The sequence below is a fragment of the Misgurnus anguillicaudatus genome, chromosome 18 (genome assembly GCF_027580225.2).
Source record: "Misgurnus anguillicaudatus chromosome 18, ASM2758022v2, whole genome shotgun sequence".
NCBI classification, from domain to species: domain Eukaryota; kingdom Metazoa; phylum Chordata; class Actinopteri; order Cypriniformes; family Cobitidae; genus Misgurnus; species Misgurnus anguillicaudatus.
In genome coordinates, this window is record NC_073354.2 from 7,608,449 (window position 1) to 7,633,538 (window position 25,090).

At 36.5% G+C, this 25,090-nt stretch overlaps 1 protein-coding gene across 1 annotated transcript in view; it reads right to left on the minus strand.

The window, feature by feature from the left end:
* Nucleotides 1-400: 400 nt before the first annotated feature.
* kcnk2b (potassium channel, subfamily K, member 2b) overlaps nt 401-25,090 on the minus strand; it is a 29,578-nt gene continuing 4,888 nt past the window's right edge. Inside the window, exons 3-8 of the mRNA XM_073855713.1 lie at nt 21,497-21,614; nt 14,274-14,434; nt 12,134-12,356; nt 11,575-11,714; nt 7,455-8,325; nt 401-1,664 (exon numbers count right to left, since the gene is read on the minus strand). Of these exons, the coding sequence (XP_073711814.1) occupies nt 8,002-8,325; nt 11,575-11,714; nt 12,134-12,356; nt 14,274-14,434; nt 21,497-21,614 (966 nt within the window). The 3' untranslated portion in view covers nt 401-1,664; nt 7,455-8,001. The remainder of the gene's footprint in view (nt 1,665-7,454; nt 8,326-11,574; nt 11,715-12,133; nt 12,357-14,273; nt 14,435-21,496; nt 21,615-25,090) is intronic.

Here is a 25,090-nt window from a genome sequence, read left to right on the forward strand (position 1 = left end):
TTATTAACATCATAATCACACTTCACACTCCTTCTGTTTTGTTTGAAAGATATCCAGCACTCATATACAGACAGTGAATTTGCATTAACATATTTGTCAAGAAAAAAATGCAAATCTTCAGGTTTTATTTTTCCTCTCAAACCATTAACCACAATAAAATTCTGTATGTGTGTGCATTAGGCTAAAGTAGAAAAAGAGCTGCATTTGTTTAAAAGTGTTATTTAAAGTTTTATTGACATAATTTGTCTTGCTTGCTTGCTTTGCATGCATATATAGGCTCAGAACTTAAGCTACGTAAATTATTGAATTCTGAAGGGTAATTCATAATGAAATGACACATTATACTTTGCATTTGAATGTCTGAAAGAAGCGGTACGATAGATATTGCAGTCCAAACCAATTCTGAAAGAGACAGTTTAATAACAACAGTTATGTTTATGGCAAGCTATATTGTATTATCATTTTTCTGGTTTAAAGCAGCAGGAAATGTTTCTTAACAAAACTAAAGAAGAAATTAAAAAAGGTAGCATCCTGTTGTTCACAATGACACCAAAAACGAATGAACACAAAGTCAAATTAATTTCACACAACTCTTTCACATCCCAGCAAGCAATTTTGTGTTTAAAGTCGTCTAATAGCGTCAAAATACAGCCCAGACATGAAGGCTAAAACATGGCAAAATTTGGGCTGTCAATGAAAATTTAATAGACGTCTAACCATAGCCAAAAATAAATTAAATGAAATAAAATCAATCAATCAATAAATAAATGAAACCTAACACCCTACAATCACGGTTGACTTTGCTTAGATGATGGAATATCAGACATCACACAAGTTATTTAGGCAAAACCAAATAATCCAAATGTATTTAAGTTTTTTTAGGATTATAGTCTATAGTTAACCTAGAGGGTAAAATGACAGCTATTGCTTGCTGGGATGATACCGTTGGGCATGAAACAAACCAGAATATATTTAATAATCACATAACACTATCAAACATGGCTGCACATCATTAACATCAGTTCATCATCGTGAACATATCATTGGTTCTTACATGACTAAATGGCTTGTGATTAAACTATAGTGATTAACCAGCACTATAATCTGAGGGTAATGATGGGTAAAATCAAATCTGTACAAATCTATCCCCAAAATTTGAATGATAGTTAAGATGTTGTCCCACTAACAAAAGATAAATGTTTTAGTGTACTGTATTTCATATTTCAAACAAAAAGGGAAAAATAATTTCGTTTTCAATTCAGTTTAGTTGTTTAATTTACTTTGTGTAACTAAAAACTTATTAGAAAATGGCATTCACATTAAAAAAGTTCACAAGTTATCTCACCTCACCTGTTTTAAATGTCATTATATTTCCTTCAGCTGTGATAATTGCTTTAAAGACAGTGTTAAGACCTGGTGAATTTGAAACATATGATTCATTTGGGAGAAGCTTTGCCACATCCCTCCCTGTGTCAAGTGTCAAGAGGATGCGAGGAAGACAAAATTTACTGTCGTTTCGTGATAAGTAACCATAGTAACAACTTGCAGCAGTATCTGTTGCGCTGGTGGCATAAAACGTGTTGCAGATCTCCATGGCAACTGTGTCCTCTCTCCTCCACAGTCCTGGATGTCACAGGTTACCACGTTCAACCTTTCATCTTCAACTAAGCAGGACGATACAGTTACATTAAGATGAGTAATGATGCATTAGCAGATGAAACAATGCATAAATATATCTGGAGTCTAGTAAGATCATAAATACACAATGATTGTGTGATTAACTGTAAGAATGTCTCAACAACTCTTCTCCCAAAGGCAAAGAGGGGTCTTCAAGGTAAAGATCTTAAAAATGCAATGCTTGTGGTACAAGATGCCCATCGGATAGATGCATACATCAAGCTTAAAGCTGAAAGAGTAGTTAGATTAAAGTAATTTGTACAGTAAGATTATGTCATTTATTTTCTACAATCAGAGCAGTTTTTATTTGGAACAGCAGTGCAAAAATGTCCCTTGAACATTGAATCTGAATATATTAGAGAGAGGATGTTGTGTGTGCTGTTGCTGTATGCACTGTATGCTGATCTCTCTCAGCTTTAGGGCTGTGCGTATGTATTGTGCAGTACAGTGATGTGTGTGTGTTAATCACAATTACATTTTGCTTGTTGAATAAAGCAGCTTGGTCTTCTACTGAAAACACCATGCTGCTGTACATGTGCTAATGTTAGTAGCATGGCTAGTCACTGCAAAATTGCTCAGTGTGATTATGCGTGAGTGCTCGGATGGTCAAAATGACCAAAATGCAGATCCATTATACATAAAACACACTTTATTAAAAATGATCTAATACTGAAAAGAAAGATAGGATCGTAACAGGAATGATATTATCAAAATATTCATTATGTGCCGGATCTGTAAGCCCGGCAGGGTTGCCAATGGCAACAGTAATTTATCATGAACTGCAGTCACCTGTTTCCAATTAAACAACTGAAATAAAACGAGTGAGCTTATCGTTTCTCATGGCTTAACCCTTGTGCATTGTTCCAATTCACTACCCTTTCGTGTTGTTAGTGGCCAAAAATGGGCACTAAATTAACGGCTATAAAAATGTATCAGATTAATATTTTTTTCAATTTTTGGCATAAATCTGTTAATGAACCTCAGTACTGATCAAAACTACCAAATGTTTACAAACATTTCCTGATTTTAACTCTTTAATTGCCAAGTTCATAAGTGATGTCACTGATTTGAGGAAAAAAAAACACAAAATTACTCCATTTAACTCTATGTACAAGCCAGAATTTAAGCTCTGGTTTTTGCACAGGCCTACTAAAGGTTTAATGGTGCCACATGGTGATCAACAGTTAAAATGACAAATATACATGATATAAGGTGTCATGGCTCTGCATTCAAAAAATTTTGCTATAATGGAAGTCAATAGGGCAAAAATGGCCACAAACAATAAATGACATAGAAGAAAATTAAATCTGATGCTGCACAAAAACTAAAAATGCATCAAAGCCAATGTTTTTACTAATTTTTTACATGCCCAAGACTGTGAAAAGGGTCAAAGAAAATCCAGTCCACAATCACTTTTTATATTGAAAATCAGTCATTTTGCGTGTGTTTTTTTTTCCCAAATCAGTGACACCACTTATAAACTCTGCAATTAAAAGGTTAAAATCATGACATTTTTGTAAACATTGGCCATTTTTGGCCACTAACAACACATAAGGGTGGTAAATTTGCCCACGGTATATTGTTGAGTTTTTGAAAAATTTCAAAGCATTTTCTTAAAATATGTGTAAATATAAGATTTGTCACCAAAAATCATTCAATTTGCTGAAACACAGAGAAAGTTGTGGCCAACTTAAAGGCAGGGTAGGCAGGAATTATCTAAAAAACTTTTTAACAAATTTGTTTAAACTGTCTTTATATACAAATACATAATTTAAATGTAAGTACTCTGAAGTGTCTGTAGACCTCTCACGACTGTTTTAAACACAGCTAATTATTTCCATTCGGGACGAAACAAATGATTAGCTTGCGCGAATATCACTCTCTCTCGCGACCATGGCACCACACGTTTCTATGGGATCTGCCCACACATGCGCACACCCGATTGATCTGAACGTGCACGAGACACTCTAGAAGGAGCAAAAGAATGGCAGAGAAAGTGCATTCAGAACTCACAGTACCTGCATATCCAGTCAGCAAAGGCAAACGCGGCAAAACAAGGAATAAACGAAGAAATCAAACGAGAGTAAATATCACGTTGCTTTTCCTCACGTCGATGATGCAGTAGCGGTATTGTTTCCGGAGTGTAGTTCTCATCAGAGTCAACAATGCTTTCATCACGGAAACTCTTCCATGCAAAACACTGGCTTAATAGTGAGTACTAGAAGGCATCCTATCTGTTTATATTCCTAGTGATAAAGTTGGGTGTATTATTTCATGTGATTGTGACTTGATGTTATTACATGTACCCCGCTCCTTCCTCTCCGCTTGTGTGAGGTAAATCCTTCTCCCAGCAAAGCTGTCGTGTCGCGCGTTCATGTGTTTTGGGGGCGTGGCTTTAGAAGAAACCCAGAAGGGAGGGGGTGAAGTGAATGGAAAAATTAGCTGTGTTTAAAACAGTGGAGAGAGGTCTACAGACACTCGATTTTTATACTCTCTTTTTCAGAGTACTTACATTTTACTTATGTATTGATGTATAAAGACAGTTTAAACATATTTGTAAAAAAGTTTTTTTTAGATAATTCCTTCCTATCCTGCCTTTAAGAATAAAAAATAACAAAAATGGCCCCAACAACATATAAGGGTTAAGGTTGGGCCCAGTGGGATGTAAAGGTCTTCACGGGTCCACTTATACCTTGTTCATACTGTCAGTACAAATCCGATTTTGGTGCAAATCCGATTGGAATCCAATCACATTTAGAATGTGTGAACGGCCAAAAACGCATGAAATCCTTTTTTGTTTCAGGCTACATCCAGAGGTGGTTTGAATCAGTAGCTACGTTTACATGGACACATTTTGCCTCCATCGGATTAAAATCCTTCCGAATAATAAATCCTATCACAGCGTTTACATGAACAATTAATAATGTGATCGGATTGATATGCGTGTTTATATGACACAAGATTTACATCAGATTTGATCATTTGACATGCGCACATTGCACAAATATAGTTTCATGCTGCTTCAAGATTTGCTTTGTGCCTCACTGATTATAAAGCAGCAGCAAAACACCCATTCACATGTGCCCAAAAAGAGTATTTTACTTCACGCAGTGCTGCAGAGAGCGAGTCCAAACACACGCGTTTGTGGATCAGAGAATAAATCATGGACTGACCGGACAACGCTGTTTTGTATCACTTTATGGGGAATTGGAAGGATAATAGGAACAAGATTAACAAGACAATCACTTCTTGTGACTTCCTTCAACAAAACAAACTTGAGTTATTTGCGTCACATGTCATTACAGCAATTCTACGTCATTGCACGTGTGCATATGCTCCACACTCCCGTCCTCTAGGTGGCGGAAATGCACCTTTCAGTGGGTTTGCCAACCGCCATTAAAAAAAGAAAAGATGGCACATGCGCAGAGTATCCCAGTTTCAGTTATCCATCCGATCAAGTGTATACATGTCATTTTGAGCGGATTACAAACGGTATAAACCACCCCTAACAAGCGGATTAGATTTTTAATCAGATTGGCACTTTTTAGTCCGATTGAGGTGTTTATATGGAGCATTTTTATTCAGATTGATCATTTAAACGGATTACAAATGTCCATGTAAACGCAGCTACTGTCAAATCGCATTTCCTGAAATCCATTTCAGTCTGAGCGCTCTGATCGCATTTGTGTAGCTTTTTGTGTACGCCATTCTGTCACATAAACGCAACCCCAGCGTGAACTTTGGAGCAGTCCATATCTGATGAAATGATAGGGGTGTTTTAAAAAGTCCATGTATTGGGGACTACAATGTCAGACGTCAAGGCAGATTGGCGTGCCAGCGCGACGTCATTGCCAAAGAAACTGAAGATAATCTGCAACAAAACAGAATGCTACAGGACGCACAGATCGGATCTGAACAGTTGTGATACACACTATGGACAGTGAATCTGTCAATTCGGATATGCACCAAAATCAGATATGGACTAACAGTTTGAACCTGGTATTAGATCCGAAAACCCGAGGTCCGACCCGAGACCCGTATGGAGTGGGTTCAGGTTTAAAAGTATCATGTGTGCCTTGATCACGGGTTGGGTATTATATTACCGGCATCGGGTAATATAATACACAGATCAGATCCGAAAAGTTGTGATACACAATATGGACAGTGAGTCTGTTAATTTAAATATGCACCAAAATCATATAGGGACAAACAGTTTGAACCAGGTATTAGATCCGAAAACCTGAGGTCAGACCTGAGACCCGTGTGGAGAGGGTTTGGGTCTAAAAGTTTCACGTGTGCCTCGGGTACGGGTTGGGTATTATATTACCGGCATCGACTCTCGGGTAATTTAAAATAAATGTGTTTTTGTAGAACAAAACTATCTTGCGTGTGTGCATCGAGTCCTTTTCCAACCCCTCCTCTGTGTGCCAAGAGCGCTTGTGACATCGTGTGGCTGGCGGTGGGTTAATTTTCATGAGAGACAGACCAATCAATTTTGAATGCACATTTTAGCGGTTACCTTAGTGTTGTCATCAGATAACACATGAAAATAAATGAAGCAGAGGCCAAATTGGTTGAGAGGTTTCTTTCTGTCTGACTGGTGCGTGCGGGATGCAGACTGCACACACGTCGGTGCCGTTTACAATCGGGTACAGTCGGGTAAAAAAAACTGCCACTTGGTTGGACTCGGGTCTAATTTTTTCGGGGTTGTCTCGGGACTTTCTCAAAAATACATAAAAGATTTATGCATGTGTTTGAGCACCCCTAAACCATGGCTAGTCAACTGGCGGCAGTCGTCTTTATCTGGCCTGCCTGTCATCTTTGTCTGATTTCAAATCAGCGCAGTTACCTTAACTTTTTAACGCCATTGACTGGTAAATGACAACGGTTCCTCGCCAAAGAGATTTTACGACAATCCATATTTCCGCTACTATGTAGGTGGCGCTCTTACCCACCTTATAAAACAATGGAGCGTCTACAGTTGCAAAAGCAATAAATACTCTGTGTACCTTATCACACTGTGCGACATGTATCGTTTAAACTCGGATACGAGAGGCATGTAGACTGTACGATGATGACACGGAAGCTTCGGCGGCAGCGTCACACGTTGCGCAACATCACCAGCATGCGCTCGTGGTAAACAAATACCGGCGCGCAGGCCGTAGCAGCAAGCACGCTGTGCGGTGATCATGCCGAATTTCTGACACTGCAAGAAAACTATAGTAGGCTATCTTTGGACACAAGACCGGGAAAACGGCCGTCTTTGAACCTCTCTCACTGTACGACATAGGATCAGATCGATGGAGAGCCACGATCACAGAAATCGCGACAATAGTTTCACGATGGCAATCTTTCGTCTGGGACAGCCAATAATCGTGCAGTGTATCCCGGGCTTTAATCTTAAAAGCCTTTAAAAGAAAAAATAATCTCGGCTTTTTGTTCAAAATTTTTTTTTTGTTGAGAAAACCTACCCATATTGGAGAGGTAAAAAAAATAACAAATGAACAAATAATTTTTTTGTTGTTGTTGTTGTTTAAAATCAGAGTGTCTGTATTTCCATGTATGTTTATTTAAAGAAGAAATTTTTTGGAAGGCATTCAAATTTTGTGAAAATCATAAAAAAGTAACAAAACAACAAGTTATAAACACAATAAATTTTACATTCATGCAAATGACGTAAGTCACACACCAAAAACCTGTCAAATGTATTTTGCTTAATGCAACTCTATATCTATCTGGACCGATTATGATTATTAGGTGATGTAAGATGGAGTTACCTGCTTCGGTCTCTTGATTCGAGCCATGCGTACGCTAGCTGATTTCAGAAAACAAAACTGTTCATTACGGAGCAGGTGTTTAGGTGTCTCGGTGATTCCCGGTCGTGCTCTCAGCTTTCATCACGAACAGGTGTGAATGTGTAAAAAATGTGTCACTAGTGCCTTTATGAGCAGTGTGATTATTTAATAGCACGTAACAGACTCTTATTAACCAGTCTGAATACATGAGGTGAACATTAATGTGAGCAAAGGTTAATTCACTTTATAATTATGTCTCATTCAGACAGGATCATAGTGGTTCATCTCTGATGATACGTGTGGTGCAGATCCTCTTCATCTGATGCAGATGTTGCCCTTTAACTGGCGAGTGTCTCTGAATGGTGTGAACGGTTAGATGTATTAAATCTGTAGTGAGGACAGATCATGCAGGTGTATAACCTGTGTTCTCTCTCTCTGTGAACATTTTAATGACGGTTTTGGTTCACATGCTTTTCTTTGTCTTTCATTGTTTTACCCATGCTTGTCTTTCTCAGTTTGTCCGTGCACTTCATTTTGTTTGTACTATAGCTTTATCCCGGTAGCAGGCGTAATCCGGGCTGAGACCGTTTAGAAACAAACTTCCATTTCGTACAAGAGGGAACGGCTCGACCTCTCTCTCATCTCCGAGGTTAACAGACCGTGTGCGCTTCCCTGGTGTCATTTGCTGATTGGCAGGTAGATTAAGGACAATTTCAGCCGACAGTTTGCGTTTGATGGATGCAGCTCGCTGGAATTTGTCGTAGATGTCCACACTGAGGCGACGACGGGTCTCTTTGAATTCAGCAGACACGTTAGCTGTCCATTCAGCAGCGTGAGCCCTGAATTCACCTACCTGTCAGAAAAAAACAAGATTAAAAGTTATGTACTTATATACATATTTCTATAATTGAATAGCACATTTGCATGTTCAAATTCAAAAGCATTTTATTTTTTATCTATAAGTACTTTACATAGTTCTTGTTGTTATTACCTGTTATTAGACCTTAGAAATTTATTTTATTGGTATATTAAAGGTGCAGTGTGTCAATTTTAGCGGCATCTAGTGGTGAGGTTGCGAAATGCAACCAACGGCTCAGTCCACTGATCACCTCTTACTTTTGAAACACATAGAGAAGCTACGGTAGCCACCACCGGACAAACATGTCATTGTTGGAGACAACTTAGTAAAAAAGTTTGTCCGTTAAGGGCTTCTGTAGAAACATGGCTGCACAAAATGGCGACTATGTAAGGGGACCCTCTGTGTATGTAGATAAAACGTCTCATTCTAAGGCAATAAACACATAACAGCTCATTATGAAAAGTCTTTATACACGCCTGATAATTTAGTTTTGTATATTATTTTGCATTTCTGTCAAGAGATCCCTTCTAAAAATTACACACTGCACCTTTAAACATATCTGTCCATTGTGCATGAGTTCTCAGTTTTTTAATATATTGTATTATTGACATTAAGATTATACCAATAAAATGTCTTTTTGGTTATTGAGTCTTTTTTTTAATAAAATGTTTATTTACATTTTATGACTTAAATGTTATTAATATTTTTTTCATAAACTCATTAACCCCCTGCAACTCCCTCTCTAACCACCAGGGGTTGTGAAACCTGTTTGGGAAACCGTGCTTTAGAAAAAAAGTCGCCATGGAGCGTAAATAGCTATTGTTTTCTTTTCATGACGTATATCCGAGTAAAACAGCTACTAACATGAGAAAAAATGTAGAGCGAGACTTGATTTCATCCATGGAGAACTGATTGAATCGTTGGAAGTTGGACCAGATTGCTAATTGCTAATCTCTGCAATCTTTTCCCAGGCAGTAACAAGTCTCTATTAGCCCCGCCATTGCACCGTTCAGCATACCAAAAAAACTAAATGAGGTCGTTTCAATGAGGGGAGGAGATTATTGTTTTTGATTAAAGATTATTATCATGCATATACCAAACATGAGAGACAAGGATGACAAATACCGTATTTTCTGGACTATAGACGGTTTCATCGGATGCACGTGCGGTGACGCGATAAGCATCTAGTCCGAAGAACAAATACCTCGTCGAAAATAACAAATGTTTTGGTTTCCTAGGTAATCTACGTGTTATTTTGTTTGTTATATAAATAAACTACGTTTAAAGTACTTTGTTATTTATTCTTAGCGGAGTTTACCGGAAGTTACGTGTTGACCACAAGCCGCTTGTTTATGTTGTTACTGCTGAAACGTCTATAAGTCGCACTTTTTTCATAGTTTGGCTGTGACTTATAGTTAGGTGCGATTTATATGTAAAAATGTATTCATAATGACTAACATGAACCAAGAGAAAACATTACCGTCTACAGCCACGAGAGGGCCCTATATGCTGCTCCTTCATTTTCATGATTCGGTGATGTTGAATGAGTTCGGGAGCTTGGTGAACTTGATTCTTGTTGGCTTGTTAGGTTAATTAAGCCTTTTCACCCTCCCAGGTTTGTTCTGTTTGCTACTGTTTACGTTAGCTTTCCACATTAAGGGCTCTATCTTACACCCGGCGCAATGCAGCGCAATGACTTGTGACGCTGTCCAAATGCTGAAACGTGCAGAGAGTCGTTTGTAAATTCTTTATCTCCTGTTTGTTACAAATAAAGTATTTTTAGAGTACAAACCTTTTCTTACATACTTGTAAATTATTTTTTGATGATAATGGATAGCCTTACATTTAAAGCAATTAAAAGCCTGTTTTTTTACTTCCATGACTAAAAGAAAACGGGTTTTAAAGGTTTTAATAAAAAAATAACAATTTCAATACAAGTGGAAAACAACACAATTATTTAACATTAATCTTAAACTGGGCATCTTCTTCCTCCGCTTAGTTTTTCAGTTTACAAAGTCCTTCATCTAAATAGGGATTAGACATAGCGCCAGCGCAACAGGCTTTTAAAGGGGATGAGAGGTGAGACTCTCATTGGTTTATTACACGTTACGCCCAAAATACTCCAATTATTCATTAAAAAAACAGGCTCACCCTTTTTGACCATGCGCTCCGCGCACAAACCATTTTTCCTGTCGTTAAATTAGCAAAAGTGGATTCGGAACCGGCCATTTAGACGTTGCTGTGCGCTTTAGACAATGCGCTTAGATCGTTAAAATATTGCCCCATAAGTCTGTTCTTGAGCTTGGATTTTGTGAAATAATTTTCTAAATAAATGCAACTTATAGTCCAGTGCGACTTATATATGTTTTTTCCTCTTCATTTTTTGACTTATGCGACTTATACTCCAGAGTGACTTATAGTCTGGAAAATACGGTAAGTGGTTTTAATAGCATAAACTGGTGATACAAAGAAGTTGCATAGACATTGACAAAGACAATGTAGTGTATATAAAGAGTCCAAATGAACAGGTGAAGAGAATAAACAACGATAATGGTGGATGAAGGGGTGCAAAGGATTATGGGAAATGGAGTCCAGAAAGTGAGGGCAGATGAGAGGGGATTTGTGACCATTATGAGGGCACATGAATTTATAATAAACACAGATAAAACATTTATAATAAACACTACAATATTACATATAAAAATAAGAATTGTAATTTTTGATTTCATGGTGACTTTAAAACCCACTTAAAGTTTTTTCTACTTACTTTCATTATACAAATAAAGTAGCTAGGATATTCTACAACAATCCACCTTTTATGTTTTATAGAAGAGAAAAGGTCATACAAAACATACAAGTGAGAAAATAGTGTTAAGTTTAATTTGTGGGGAAAAAAGCAGCTAAATTTTAAAACTAAGACCTTGCAGTGCTAAAAATAAGATTAAAAATAAGTCAAGCTGTTTTTGCCACCTGTTCTGTCCTCTTTTTCTTTTGTACAGTACTACAGTACTCTCTGCTCAGATGCTATCTAACAATAGGTGGTTGCTAAGAGACCAGGAGACAGGTGTTGATTAGATGCTTACTCGGCTATATGAAACCATTTATCCAATGTAAAAAAAAAATTAAAAATCTTTGTGCCCTGTATTAAAGAGCATTACGATATGTGCAATAGACCATAACCACGCATTAAGAGCCAAATATGATTGTATATTGTTTAGTGTATTGAATAACATTGAAACAAACCTCCTCTTTTGTTTTCCTAGATATGGCACGAAACCAGTCTCCAATCATACTGAGAACAGCAGCGAAATAAGCCAAACCAATCAGGATCCAGAACCACACAACAGGTTTATAATAATCCAGGTACTCCAACTCAGAACCACCTGAACAAACAAGACATTATGACTGAACCTTTTTACAACAATAATACACAAATCTCAACACATTGAACATACAGTACTTGTCAAATTTATGAATAAAATGTATAAATATCATTACACTGGATCATGAATTATCAAACCAAGTAGATTTAATTTTTAAAGAAAGCTAGTACAGGCACACTTTACATAAGGAAAATGTTATACAAGAAACATTTGAGAAAAAGTGTTTCTGTCCAATCTGAGTGGATCTGTAGGTGATTTTTTTCTGCTATGACACCTGTGTGAACTGTACATCCACTCAAAATCACATATGCACATCCGCTGCTTTAAAGTCATTGGAAAATGGGTTAAAAAGTTAGCTAATGCAATGACATTTATACGAATGTCATCGGGTCCCTCTACGTTCTTGTGTCTGAACTTACCATTATTCTCTCCTTGGTGACGTCGCTCGCCCTCACCCGCAACGAAATCTCCAAATCCAATTGTTGTCAAGGTGATGACAACAAAATAGATGGACTCGAGCGCGCTCCAGCCCTCGATGTGTTTGAATATGACAGCCGGCATAGTGACGAAGAGAAGACAGCCGAACAGAATGAAGAGAAGTGTGGAGATCACACGAATCTTCGTCTGACTCACATTCCACTTCTGAAGTGAGAATAAAGGATTGGATGGAGAGGTTAATGGATATATCCATAAATTAATGACATGTTTATTAATTTTACACTTTTTTACAATGTTGAATTGTTTCAAATCAGATTTACATGAAGGACGAAGAAAAGAAAACACAAAACTGTAAAAAAATTATATAGTACGTACATTGGGCGTCGGAACCATTATATGTCCCACCCACTTTTTAAGACCAATGATATTGGACCCACTCACTTTTTCTCTAATTTAGTGCACGTGTCTGTTCACTTGTCAGACCGCTGTCAGTCAAATCCATTTCCACTAAAGTAATGTCATTATAAATGAATTTTTTTAATAGCCTTGACTTCCATTCTGCTGCTTCCTCAAATCCATTCCACTTTACTTATTTAAAATCCGTAAAATGTAAACTATATTTTGTGTTTTCACTACTAGCCTGTTGCGCTCCTGCAACACAACAAAGTAGACTTAAAGCCTTTAGGCTATAAAAGCAATTGTTTAATTAAAAGGCAGCAGAATACAAGATAATTGCATCTACTCCAGTACAAGTTTTGGACCCACCCACATTTTTTGGCTTCCAACTAGGGTTGCCAACTTTGTCACTCTGAAATATAGGACAAAATATGTCCTGCCGCATTTTGTGTGAATATACAGTGTATTGTTTTAAGCCATTTGTCAAAAAGATAGCTCCTATGCCTTGGCACCATACAGTATGGTAGGTTTATTAATAGTTTGTCACAGCAGGTACTTTTAACACTGTGCTTCTCTGAAATGCTTTTTAATTGGTTCAATTGAAACATTACTTTTTTGAAAGCATATCTCTCAAACACTTGTGACTCCTGCACTAAGGGTTAGAAAACGTTACCTTATTCATGTTAATCTTACGTGTGACCTACAAAAAATAACATAGATCCTGTAAGCTGTAGTTGCAAGTTAAATTTATATATATATATATATATATATATATAAATTTAATATAAGTGCATTAAATTTATATATATATATAAGTGCAGGAGTTTTACATTACATAAGGAATAGGGATACATAATGACTAATCTCGATTAATCTATAGCAGAATAAAAGTTTTTGTTTACATCATATGTGTGTGTAAACTGTGTATAATAATTTTGTATATATAAATATGCACACATGCATTTATAATTTTAAGAAAAAATATATATTTATATATTAAGTATTTATATATTTATATATAATATAAATTATACATAAATATACAAATGTATAAACACATGTAAACATTTCTTAAATATATGCATGCATGTGTGTGCATTTATCTATACAAAGTTTTTATTATACACAGTTCACACACACACACATATATGATGTAAACAAAAACTTTTATTCTGCTATAGATTATTCGTGATTATTCGTTATTTATCCCTAATAAGGAGTATCCAAAAATACCACAAACAGCAGTTTAAAACTATAAAGAAATTATAGCAACATCATGAAGTCGGATCATTATAATCAAAATTAAATTAAAAATGCAACATGCACAATACAATAATTTAAATGTTAAGATGGTAATTTACTACTAGCATATTGTTTGCTGTGTATATAGTGTACTACTGTTCCTTTTTAAAAAATACAGCATAATCCTACATAATACTACACAGTTTTTGGGAAGTATAGCATTTCATTGCAAATACAGTGATTATGTCTGTATCAGCTGTGAAACAGGACTGCATAAGAGGATGACAGCAGATCTGCACTGTTGAATAGGATATGGAGCAGCTAATAACACTATAATGAGAGCTGGATGGTGTTTTATCCCATTTATTTATGTTTTATTAAGAAAAATTCACAAAAATCTTTTTTTTGCTGTAACCTCAGACATGTTAATCATGTAAATAAAATGGTTTTCTTTGTAAATATGAAATGTCTGCTTTAACTCACATCAATCATCTTTTCCACTTTAGTAATTCCCTTTCCAAAGATTGTTCCAAGCTGATCTCCCACTCCTGCCAGCAGGAATCCAAACAGAGGAATTCCCAACAGGGCGTAGATAATACAAAAGATACGTCCCCCTTCTGTGTGAGGTGAGATATTCCCAAACCCTGGAGTGAGTAAAAAATACATAAAACTATTTGATATTCATCATACTGTAACAGACTGATTACTTTCCGAGTATTTAAAGTTTTAAGGTGGGCAAATTTTCCCGTTTAATGGTTTTAATCATTTTTTATTTTCCAATTCCACTAAGAGCCCTTGAAACGTTCAGTGAGATTATGAAATGTTCTCATTTCGAGTTCTGATGAAAAAAGTCATATTGGTTTTGAACATGATTGTCTCACATGTGTCTGGTGGGTTTTTACCAGCAGTGGGACACACCGTGATAAGACTTTATATATGAGCTCAATTCAATTCAGTTCAATTCAAAATTTATTTCTATAGCGCTTTTCACAACGTTCCCTTGTATCAAAACAACTCAAATAACGTTAATACAAAGAAACAAAAAACAGACATACAGCCAATTAGGATGAAATTTGACAGGTTTTAAATTTTTTTGTGTGTTTATAATTTTAATATGATGAATAAGCTATAGTATACATGGCAAATTGTCATGATTCTGCCCTCTGGTCTTTGTTTTTCTCTAGTCTCGAGGCAGGATCATGACAGACAAATGTTTTGTGTGGTAGCACATGGCCTTTTGTTTGGGCTGGGTGCTTCCATGGGTGCATCCCAATTCAGGGGCTGCGGCCATTAAAGAAAAATGACGTCATCTGGCCGTGACGAAGGCTGCCCCAATTCGAAGGCTCCTTTACATAAAAGCCTCCAAATGTGGCCTTTATTTCTCCTGAAACCAAAGATCTATAAATGTATCATTCACAGGCTTAGATTCAATGCGCGCCTGTGACGTCTGGGTATTTTGAAATAAACATTCAAAACTGCAGTTAAATAAAGGTGTATATTTTGCAAATTATGCAGTAATTGTGACTGTTTTACTATTATAAATGAGGTTTTAGTGATGTGAATTAATATTATTGCTGCAATATTGTGTGTGTTTCGTTTTGCTTTTGTATATTTCTAAGGTTGGTGAATTTTACATACTGTTTGGTAGTTTAATCTGCATCAATGTGTTATATTTTCTTAAATAAAATTGAAAAAATCTGGCTCCATATTTATTTTTTAAAGTCGGATAGGTCTTAGCTGTTGTGTCCCGCTGAAAAGCGTAGTGTGCGAGAACAGCAAGTGACGCAACTCCCCCTGTAGGCTGGAGTGGTTCTCAAACTGGGGGCCACGAAATGGTGTCAGGGGGCCCCCAGTTTAATGACATTTTATAAAATACATTAATTTATCATGAATTCTGTGTAATTAACCTAAGAAAAATAAGGCTACTAATCAACAGCACTACTTTGTGTAATTTAATGTTTGTTTGTTTGTTTTTTATTAAAAAGTTTTAGAACAGTTTTTTGTCATAAATATTCTTTGAGGGGCACGAAGGAATGCACCGTACAAGGGGGGCCGCACGCTGAAAAAGTTTGAAAACCACTGGGCTAGACCGTCCATTTCAGATCGATTCATGGACTTTAGAGGCTGCCGCCTTCAAATATCGAGCCTAGCCTTCAAATCGGCGGTCTTAAAAGAATCCAGACCCTGAATTGGGATGCATCCCGTGTTTCGTCTCCAGACTCTGCCCCCTTGTCTCTTCATATATAACATTGTTATTGTTTAATGCTTGTCACCTGTTCCCCTCTTGATTTGCTCCCTTATTTAATGCCCTTGTGTTAGCTGTCTTGTGCTTATTTGTTTTGTATTTACCCTAGTTATGCCTGTCAACTCCTGTCCAGTGAATATTGTCAAGAGAAAAATAAAATAATAAAGTCTGTTTGTGTTTACTTAAGCCTGCGCCTGGGTTCTCTCCCTCTCTCCTTACTGGAGATTCATAACAGCAAATATTGTAATATTATTATAAAATATAGATAATATGTACATTTAGCATGATTTTTGCTTTATTTGGGCTTTGTAAATGAAGATTGACAGTATTACTATTACATTTATTAAAAGATAAATGTGAAGAATGTGCTCAAAACTTGTTACCTTACAATCGTAGAAGAAAAATATTTGGCCTCTAAGGCAGCATTTAAAAAATTTTACCATATTCACCATACTATAGTAAAAGTAACCATGTTTTTTAATGGTTAACATCCGTAACACCACTGTTTACTACAAAAAAAAAAATTATTGTGAATACTATAGCAAAATCATAGTGAATCTAGTAATCATGGTTTAACTTTAGTGAGCACGTTTTTTGGTTTTATTTTGTAGTATATCCACGGTTCATATCTGCAGGGGGGACTCAGGACTGTGCATGCTGTGTGGTGTTTTTTGTTTACGTAGGAAGAGAATGGATGAATGCTGGAGAGCTTTTTCACTGGAATTGGTAACCAATACATTCAGGTGTAATGGTTAGTATGAAGGTGAGATGTAAATGAGTTGAATAATGTGCTGAAACGGGTTAATGCTCAGTTAGACTTCAGCTCTCAGTCAGTCGTCTGACAGCGAACTGATCAATAATTCATCACAGCCGCTGGCTCAGAGCTCTCTGAAGTTCTGCTCGATCCTCATGTGTTAAACAGCACGCATTCACTGACAAATAACAATAAGAGTCAATTATTTAGCTCTTCACAAGCAAGCTGCAAATGTTTTTCACTCAACCTTTGAGCCGAATGTTCTTGATGTATTTCTTTCTTACCTTTTTATAGTCTATAAAATATCTTTCCACAAAAAAAAAAACTTTTGTGCAATAGAAAAGTACTGTGCGTTTTAAATATTTTTATGGAGCCTTATATAAAGAAGTTTCTAGCACTGAAAAGAGTTGTGCAATTGTTACACAGAACCCTTATTTGGTACTATTTAGAAGCATTTTTCTTGTGCGGTCCAAAAAACACCTTTTACAAACCTTTTATGGGCACCCTGTAATGATAAAAATCTCCCACTCCTTTGTTTTATATCCCCAAAACCTCAACAGTCTCATGGGAGAAGCTGTTGGCATTTTCTGAGCAAACTGACATCACTTTGCGCAAACCCCGCCCACAATCGTGCAAAGACCTCATAATTTTTTATTTTAAATCTTCTTTACATAATTCATTACCGCATGTTCAATATGAACAATGAAGTAAGATGATTGTCATTTAAAAACCACTGTTTGTCACTTTTGCACCTTAATGCTGCATGTTTTTAATATTTGTTGTAATATTATCAATATATTTAATTGTTATCATAAACAAATTTTGCAGTGCATGCATAACACTCAAAACCTGTCTAGGACAGGAAGAGTTGGGATAAACAGCCCGATCAACTTTTCTTGCATTAAAAACCAAATCACAATTTCATCTTGGTAAAAAATTAAACATTATACTCTCATTTCCTCTTAGACACAGAGCACATGTCTACTGTCCTCACACGTGTTTATAGCCTCGTCCAAAGACATGATCTCATTTAGCATGACTCATTTAACATAGCCTTTAGAAATTCATTATTTAAACTCATCCAAATGTGTAACTTCTGTCTCAGGCTGCGACCGAATCAAAACCACTCTCATATTCGGCCATCACACTCTTGCTTGTGTGATATTGCTTTAAAAATCACTGTTGTTTATGACAGCCCTGTACATGAATTTGCACATCTGGATAATCCGTCTGCTACAAACCTGCTAGTTTCATGTTTCTCATATCAATCCATAAAAGTTTTGTACAAATATGTGCCCTACATTAGTATTGGTGCGGGAAGACAAAATTGCTCTGTTTGCTGTGAAGACAATTTGTGAGATGAATATGAGGCAAAAGTACAAAATGTCACATTTTATTATCACTTTATATTTCAACACATTTCATTACTTAGCACTTGTAAGACAATAGTCTCAATATGATCACATTATATAGAAGAATTAAAATACATTTTGCTCTATTGAGTTGGTAAATTGTATTATTTTAAAACAGGTGAAAAATTACTTCTGTCTCATATACACCTTTTAAAGGGACACTCCACAAAGTATGCTCATTTTCTAGCTCCCCTAGTGTTAAAGGGGCCATGGCATGAAAATCTGACTTTTTCCATGTTTAAGTGCTATGATTGGGTCCCCAGTGCTTCTATCAACCTAGAAAATGTGAAAACGATCAACCCAGTAAGTTAGTTTTGGTAAACCATTCTCTACAAGCACATGAAAAAATAAGTAGTTGAAATTTGGCTCTCCTTATGATGTCATAACGAGCTCTTATTATAATAATACAGCCCCTTAACCTGCACTATCCAATCACAGCACTGCCATTTAATGCAGAGAAAAAAGGAGACAGAGAAAAAAAATTCACAGCACAATTGAGTTTCCATTCCAATTAACCACTCATTTGCATTTTATATACTATTAGATACTATAATAAATTATCTATATGATATTTTGAGCTAAAACTTCACATATGTGCTCTGGGGACACCAAAGGTTTATTTGACATCTTAAAAAAATCTTGTGCCATTTGATTTTTACTATTTTGGAATCCATTCAGCCGATCTCTGTGTCTGGCGGTACCACTTTTAGCATAGCTTAGCATAATCCATTAAATCTGATTAGACCATTAGCATCGCGCTCAAAAATCACCAAAGAGTTTCGATATTTTTTTATTTAAAACTTGACTCTTCTGTAGTTACATTATGCATTAAGACTGTCGAAAAATTAAAAGTTGCGATTTTCTAGGCCGATATGGCTAGGAACTAAACTCTCATCTGATATAACGCAGTGCATGAAAAAAAATCCCCTGCTATTGAAAGTTATACCAAGGGGACTATTTTCGGACACTGCATAATATCATCGCGCCTCCTGCAGCCATGTTACGGCAGCAAAGTCCTTGATTATTACGCCAGAATGAGAGTATAGTTACTAGCCATATCTGCCTAGAAAATCACAGCTTTTAATTTTCTGTCGGTCTTAGTACATGATGTAACTACAGAAGAATCATGTTTTAAATAGGAAAAATATTGAAACTCTTTGGTTATTTTTTAGCGCGATGCTAATGGTCTAATCAGTTTCAATGAATTATGCTAAGCTATGCTAAAAGTGGTAGCGCCAGATCCGGAGATCAGCTAAATGGATTCCAAAACGGTAAAAATCAAATGTTTAACTCTAGAGGAGCTGGAAAATGAGCATATTTTTTTTTAAGTGGAGTGTCCCTTTAATGTTTAGACATTTCTTGACTCCACAGCAAAAAGAGCAATTTTGCCTTTATTGTCCTTATACTTATTGGGGGCACTGTAACTTAAAAACAACTGGCAACTATTGTCTCAAATGCTTTTCAGTGGTAGTAAATTCAGTATTAATTTTATAGTGATCATAAAAAGTGATGATCAAGTATCCTTGACTACAAATGTCCCTGGAGTACACTGCACTTGTTTTCATGCACCCTGGAGCCAGTTTAAGATGGCATGTGCTTTGTAAAATGTACTACCGGAAAGCGTAATCCATTTAAGATAAGCACACTGCAGTCATAAAGGGATGCACATGGTCAGCAACAACAATATAGGTTTAATCAGGTTAACCAATGCTCAATTATGCCTGAAGCAATGAACAAGGCAGGATTGATTTGTGCTCTTCTGACCTTAACCATCTGCATGTGATGTTCCTACCTGACAGTAAGAGGAAACCTGGAGAGGTCATCTGCTCTCATAGCACATTTCCCTCAATCTACACTGTATTTAATGTAAAGAACTGATTTTCTCAGTTGTAACTGCTGATATATTTAGATGACTGATGCCTTCCTGTCTGCACTCCTTTCAGGAAAAAAAAGGTAGAAAAGCTGTCACAGGGGCGGTACTCCTTCACATTATGTACCTACAGAGTGCATAAAAGTAGCTCAAAGGTACATGCATATTTGTACCAAAATGGTACTATTAGGACATTTTCAAAGGACCAGTGACAGCTTTTTCTCAGAGAAAGACCAGTCTGGTTATTCATCAGTCACCTCTGTCAGTAATTACACATCTTACCCACAGAACTGACACTCGATTGATGTGTTTTCCAGACCTCCTACTTCTCCTGGACGTTTCCGGGACTCTCCTGCATATTTATAGTGGCTCCCTGACACCCGTAAGTTCCAAGTTAAAGTATCCAGAAATCGATTATGCGAGAACAAACGAGTAAAAGAGTCTCTGGAGAGAGACTGTGAAAAGATGAAATGATGACAGAGTGAAAAGATGAAATGAGAAAAGTGACAGAAAGCGTATCTTTACTTGTCTTTCTGCTAACTAGACCTATCAATTTTCTAAGTGGATGGGCTTTACCATCGACCTCTCTCTCTTATATTAGTTCATTCATCAGTTTGAAGCACCACTGGTGTCTGAGCTATCTTCCTGAAATGAGTTTTGGAGGGTGGGATGTCATAATAAATACTAAACACCTAATAAACAAACAAACAAGGGGTGTTGAATGTATAAATCTTGTAATGACAAAAGTTCGGTCTCTGCAGAGCGTCATATGAGGAGCTCAGATGCAAAAAGTGCGTCTGATATGCTTTCTTGTAAATGAGCATAAGGCTCTTATGTTTAGGTTCAAATATAATGGCAATGAAAAGGTTATTAGTCTGTAATTGAAATGCCTTATTTTCACAAATGTCACTTTTGTCATTTTATTGGTATTGAACCAATTTGACTGTCTTGCGCTGCAAAAAATATCCACTCTAAAAAAATCTCCAGTCACAATTCTACTGTCCTTTCTGAATAAAGGTAAAAGACGTGGTCAATATTCTACCGTATTCTGTAAACCTAATTTAACTGGGTAACATACTCTTGCACCTTGATGTACGGTACTTAGAGGATTTTGCTGAAAAGTCATTGTGGCATTTAACAGATTCTGCCAACAAAGCAGTATTTCTGAATGGTCTGAGGCCGGGATTGAGCGGATTTGAAGCAAAATATTTGATGAAAGTATAATACATGCAAAGAGCATTCGTAAATATCATGATCTCGTTTTTTACGGTTATGGTGTTAGCGGCTGTTGCATCAGAGCTCTTCATATGAAATTCTGTGTGATTTTGCTTAAGAGGTTCTGTTTAGGTGAGATGTTGCCTATGCAATCCAAAATCCATTTGTTTTTACACATATTTGTGTGTGTGTGTGTGTGTGGTTTAGTACCTATAGTTGTAATAACTGTTCCAGCGAAGAAAAACGAGTTGCTGAGATCCCAAAAGCTGCTCTGATTGGATGAGTTTCCTGAAGGGTTCACGCCTGATCGTATGGCTGATGCCACTTGCTAATAAAAGAGAAGGGTTGTAAACATTATAATACTGCTGCATGTATAATGTAAACACACAATTTTAAGAAGATGTTATTACTGTTTGTGCATTAGTGTGTAACATGATGACATGTAATATGCAAACAACCACTACCAAATAAAACTGCATTAAATATTGACTGTTAACATATTTCCTAAATTCTCCAGACAAACAGGACATCCCACCCCAAATTCATACACTCTTCGGGAAATCACTGTAGTCAAAATCTGATTTTTTGCCCATATGTGATCTGTCTCCTTGCATGACAATGTGAACATTGATTTACTTAACGAGGCAAATTAGCGTAAGAGCGCAATTCTAAAAAAGCGCTGATTGGAGTGGAAATGTGTGCAGGTTATTTACTAAAAAGGCGCAAATTAAATAACAGCTGATTTCAATAATGGCAAATCCAATCTACTAAGAGCCACGCAAATTAGTTCAAGGTCGCAAATAAGCAGAGCTGGTGCTCCTCAGGTGCGAGTGATCTACTAACACCTGATGCGCTTGAGTGCAGCACCACGGACATAGCAGCTGAAAAATCTGGGTGTAAAATTTCAGCTAACAAAGCCATAAGACACTGAAAAGAACTGGAGGACAAAAAATGAAGGTTTACAAGAAGTTTTTAACACCTGGTATTGTGTGACTTATCCTAGTGACTCCTCTTTTGTTTCCTATAGCAAATAAAAAATAGCATGGCTTGGCAAACAATATTTTTGAATGATATATATATCTCTGGAATTCCAAATATATGTTAAAACAATCTTCTGCCTTGTACCACATGCTCTATGATCTCTGTGATGCCGTTTCTATCAGCAACAGTTGCAGCCATTTCAAGACATGCATTTTCAGCGTTCAATTATGGCGCAAAAAACAGTAATATCACATGCGCAAACTTTGCATTGCGTGAAATCATTTAAAAACTTTCCTCCCATACATTTTGTGTCTGAAAGGGAAACTATATAAGAGAAATGCATACGCAATAAGGGCAGTGGCAAAAATAACTAGATCACACATTTTCAGTGCTAATTATCCACTGCGTGTCTTTAGTAAATCTCGACAGTCATTATTTAACGAACAAAATTATGCTAGCGCAAGCTGTTAGTAAATCTGGCCCCCTGATCGTTTCAATTCAGATTGAGCCACTTTCATACGTGGTCCTAAATCAGATACGGGTCTTATGGTTTGCAGTACAACCTCAGTCTGAACAGTCATATGGAAATTCATGCAACTTTTATGTCTTTCTAGATTGATATGCGTCACAATTGGAAAATATGCACAAAGAGCCGGTTTGCAAAACAAACATTAATACATCTAAGCTTTAACACGTAAGCCCCTAACACGGGTGTTGTCCCTTTTATTTATTTTAACACAAAAAGACACATAATGTGTTAAATAGCATAAAAAATCAATGTATAAAAAATAACACATCCTTTCTTAGAGTGCATAACAGTTTACACTAGAATTTGACATTTGAACAGCCAAACCATGAACCTGACATTGAGCAATAAATCTAAATTGAGCATAAAAGGAACAGTATGTAGGAAATGTATATCAATTAATCATAAAATGGTGCTAATATGTCACTAGACATTAAGAAATCATTTTCACTTCAAATACTTATATCACTGACAACAGTGGTCTGGCCAGGATATTGTCATTTAAAAAGTTGAGTTGCAGCCCTCAACTGATGTTTATGTTGTAATTTTGTGTATTGGCCACCACTTGTGTGATTGCAGTACCAGTTTTAGCCACAAGTTTTGTGATTGCAATACCAGTTTTGGCCACAATCCTACATACTGTTCCTTTAAGGTTTGTGAATCCAAGGATACTCAATGTAACAAGATTAAGCACTTCCATTACTATGAATAGGACAGAATTCATTACTCAATATGGATGCTCGGGTGACGGAAGTCCTGCCCTACAAAGAACCAAAGAACCATTGATAAATTAATATAGACTGATGATTCTCTGGGTGAGAGGATCCCTATAGAGTCATGTGAGGCACTTGACAACCTGTGTGCATGGTTGTGGCTAGAAGGGATACAGCTACAACCAAAGTCTTGTGAAATCCTGCCGAATAAGTGCTGTTTTCATCTTAATCCTACCCCCAAACCTAACCCTAAACCAAACATCTCATGAGATTTGGCTGTAGCTGTATCCCCTCCAGCCAGAACCTGTACACATGCACAGTAACTGAAACGACCACAAAAAAGGTGTTTTAGCACAATTTGAACTGATATAATTTGCCTAAAGGGACTTTGTAATTTACAAATAGGTAATTTAACATAAAACTATCACTGAAACTAAAGAAGCATTCATTTTAAAATAGTCTGAATGTCAAAGTATTGGTCCCTGTGATGTTTAACCTGTGAAAAACACATAGCACATGGGACAAAGCTATTTATTCACCTAAACCAACAAACACACAGAAGATCATCTTAGAGCTTTTTAACACAGAATGTAAATTCACATACTAATACAATACAAGAGTTTTAGAGACACTGCTAACTATGTATGTTGGCTATATACTGCTTTCAACCTAAATCATTATATTTACATTATACTACAGCAAAGTCTTTATTTCATCTTACTAATGTCACACATGATGTCTGTATGAGTGCAAAAGAACAAAGATCACGTCAACATCCCCATAACACTCAACTTAACTTACATTGGATGATGTTATTTCACAGTCACTCCAGTTCAGTGGAAGCCACTTTGACAATATTATTTCGATAAGTTTACCTGCACCATATCCCCAATTTCTTAAACTATAATTTGTTTTGTGAAAGATATGTTGGGGTCATGAAATGGTGCCAGGGGGCCCCAGTTTTATGAAATTTCACTATTTTATTTAACCCCAGAAAAATAAGGCTACTAACCAACCACACTAAATTATATAATTAAAAATGTTTTGTTTAATTTAAATACTAAGTTTGAGACTGTTTTATGTCATGAATTTTCTTTGTGGGGGTGTGCAAAGGGATGCACCCTACACAAGGAGAGATCACGCCGAAAGTGGGCACTGGCTATAGGGGCAACAGTTTAACACTTGACAGGAAAAGAGACTCCAGTAACAAGCCTGGTAAGGTGAGTGTGTCAATTTCTTTCTTTTTCGGGCGATAAAAACACACAAAGCAAAAAATAATTGACTTGACCTGGCGACCAATCCTTTCCAAGAATTCACCAGGGACTCAATTATTTTACTTATGCCACGGTCAGATTTTTTCATTAAAAACGTTTTTCATGGATTACATACTTTCAACCGCACTGAAATCCCTCGGCTGGTGTCACAAGTTAAAGGGATTTAGAGGTCATTTGATATTTACACATACAGTATGTGACCCTGTCTGTGAAATCCAGTCTAAAGTCTCATAATCTAATGATGAGTTAGGAGCATTAAAGTTTGATTTCAATAATTAAATTCTGTCTTTGACATGATCTTACTCAGACG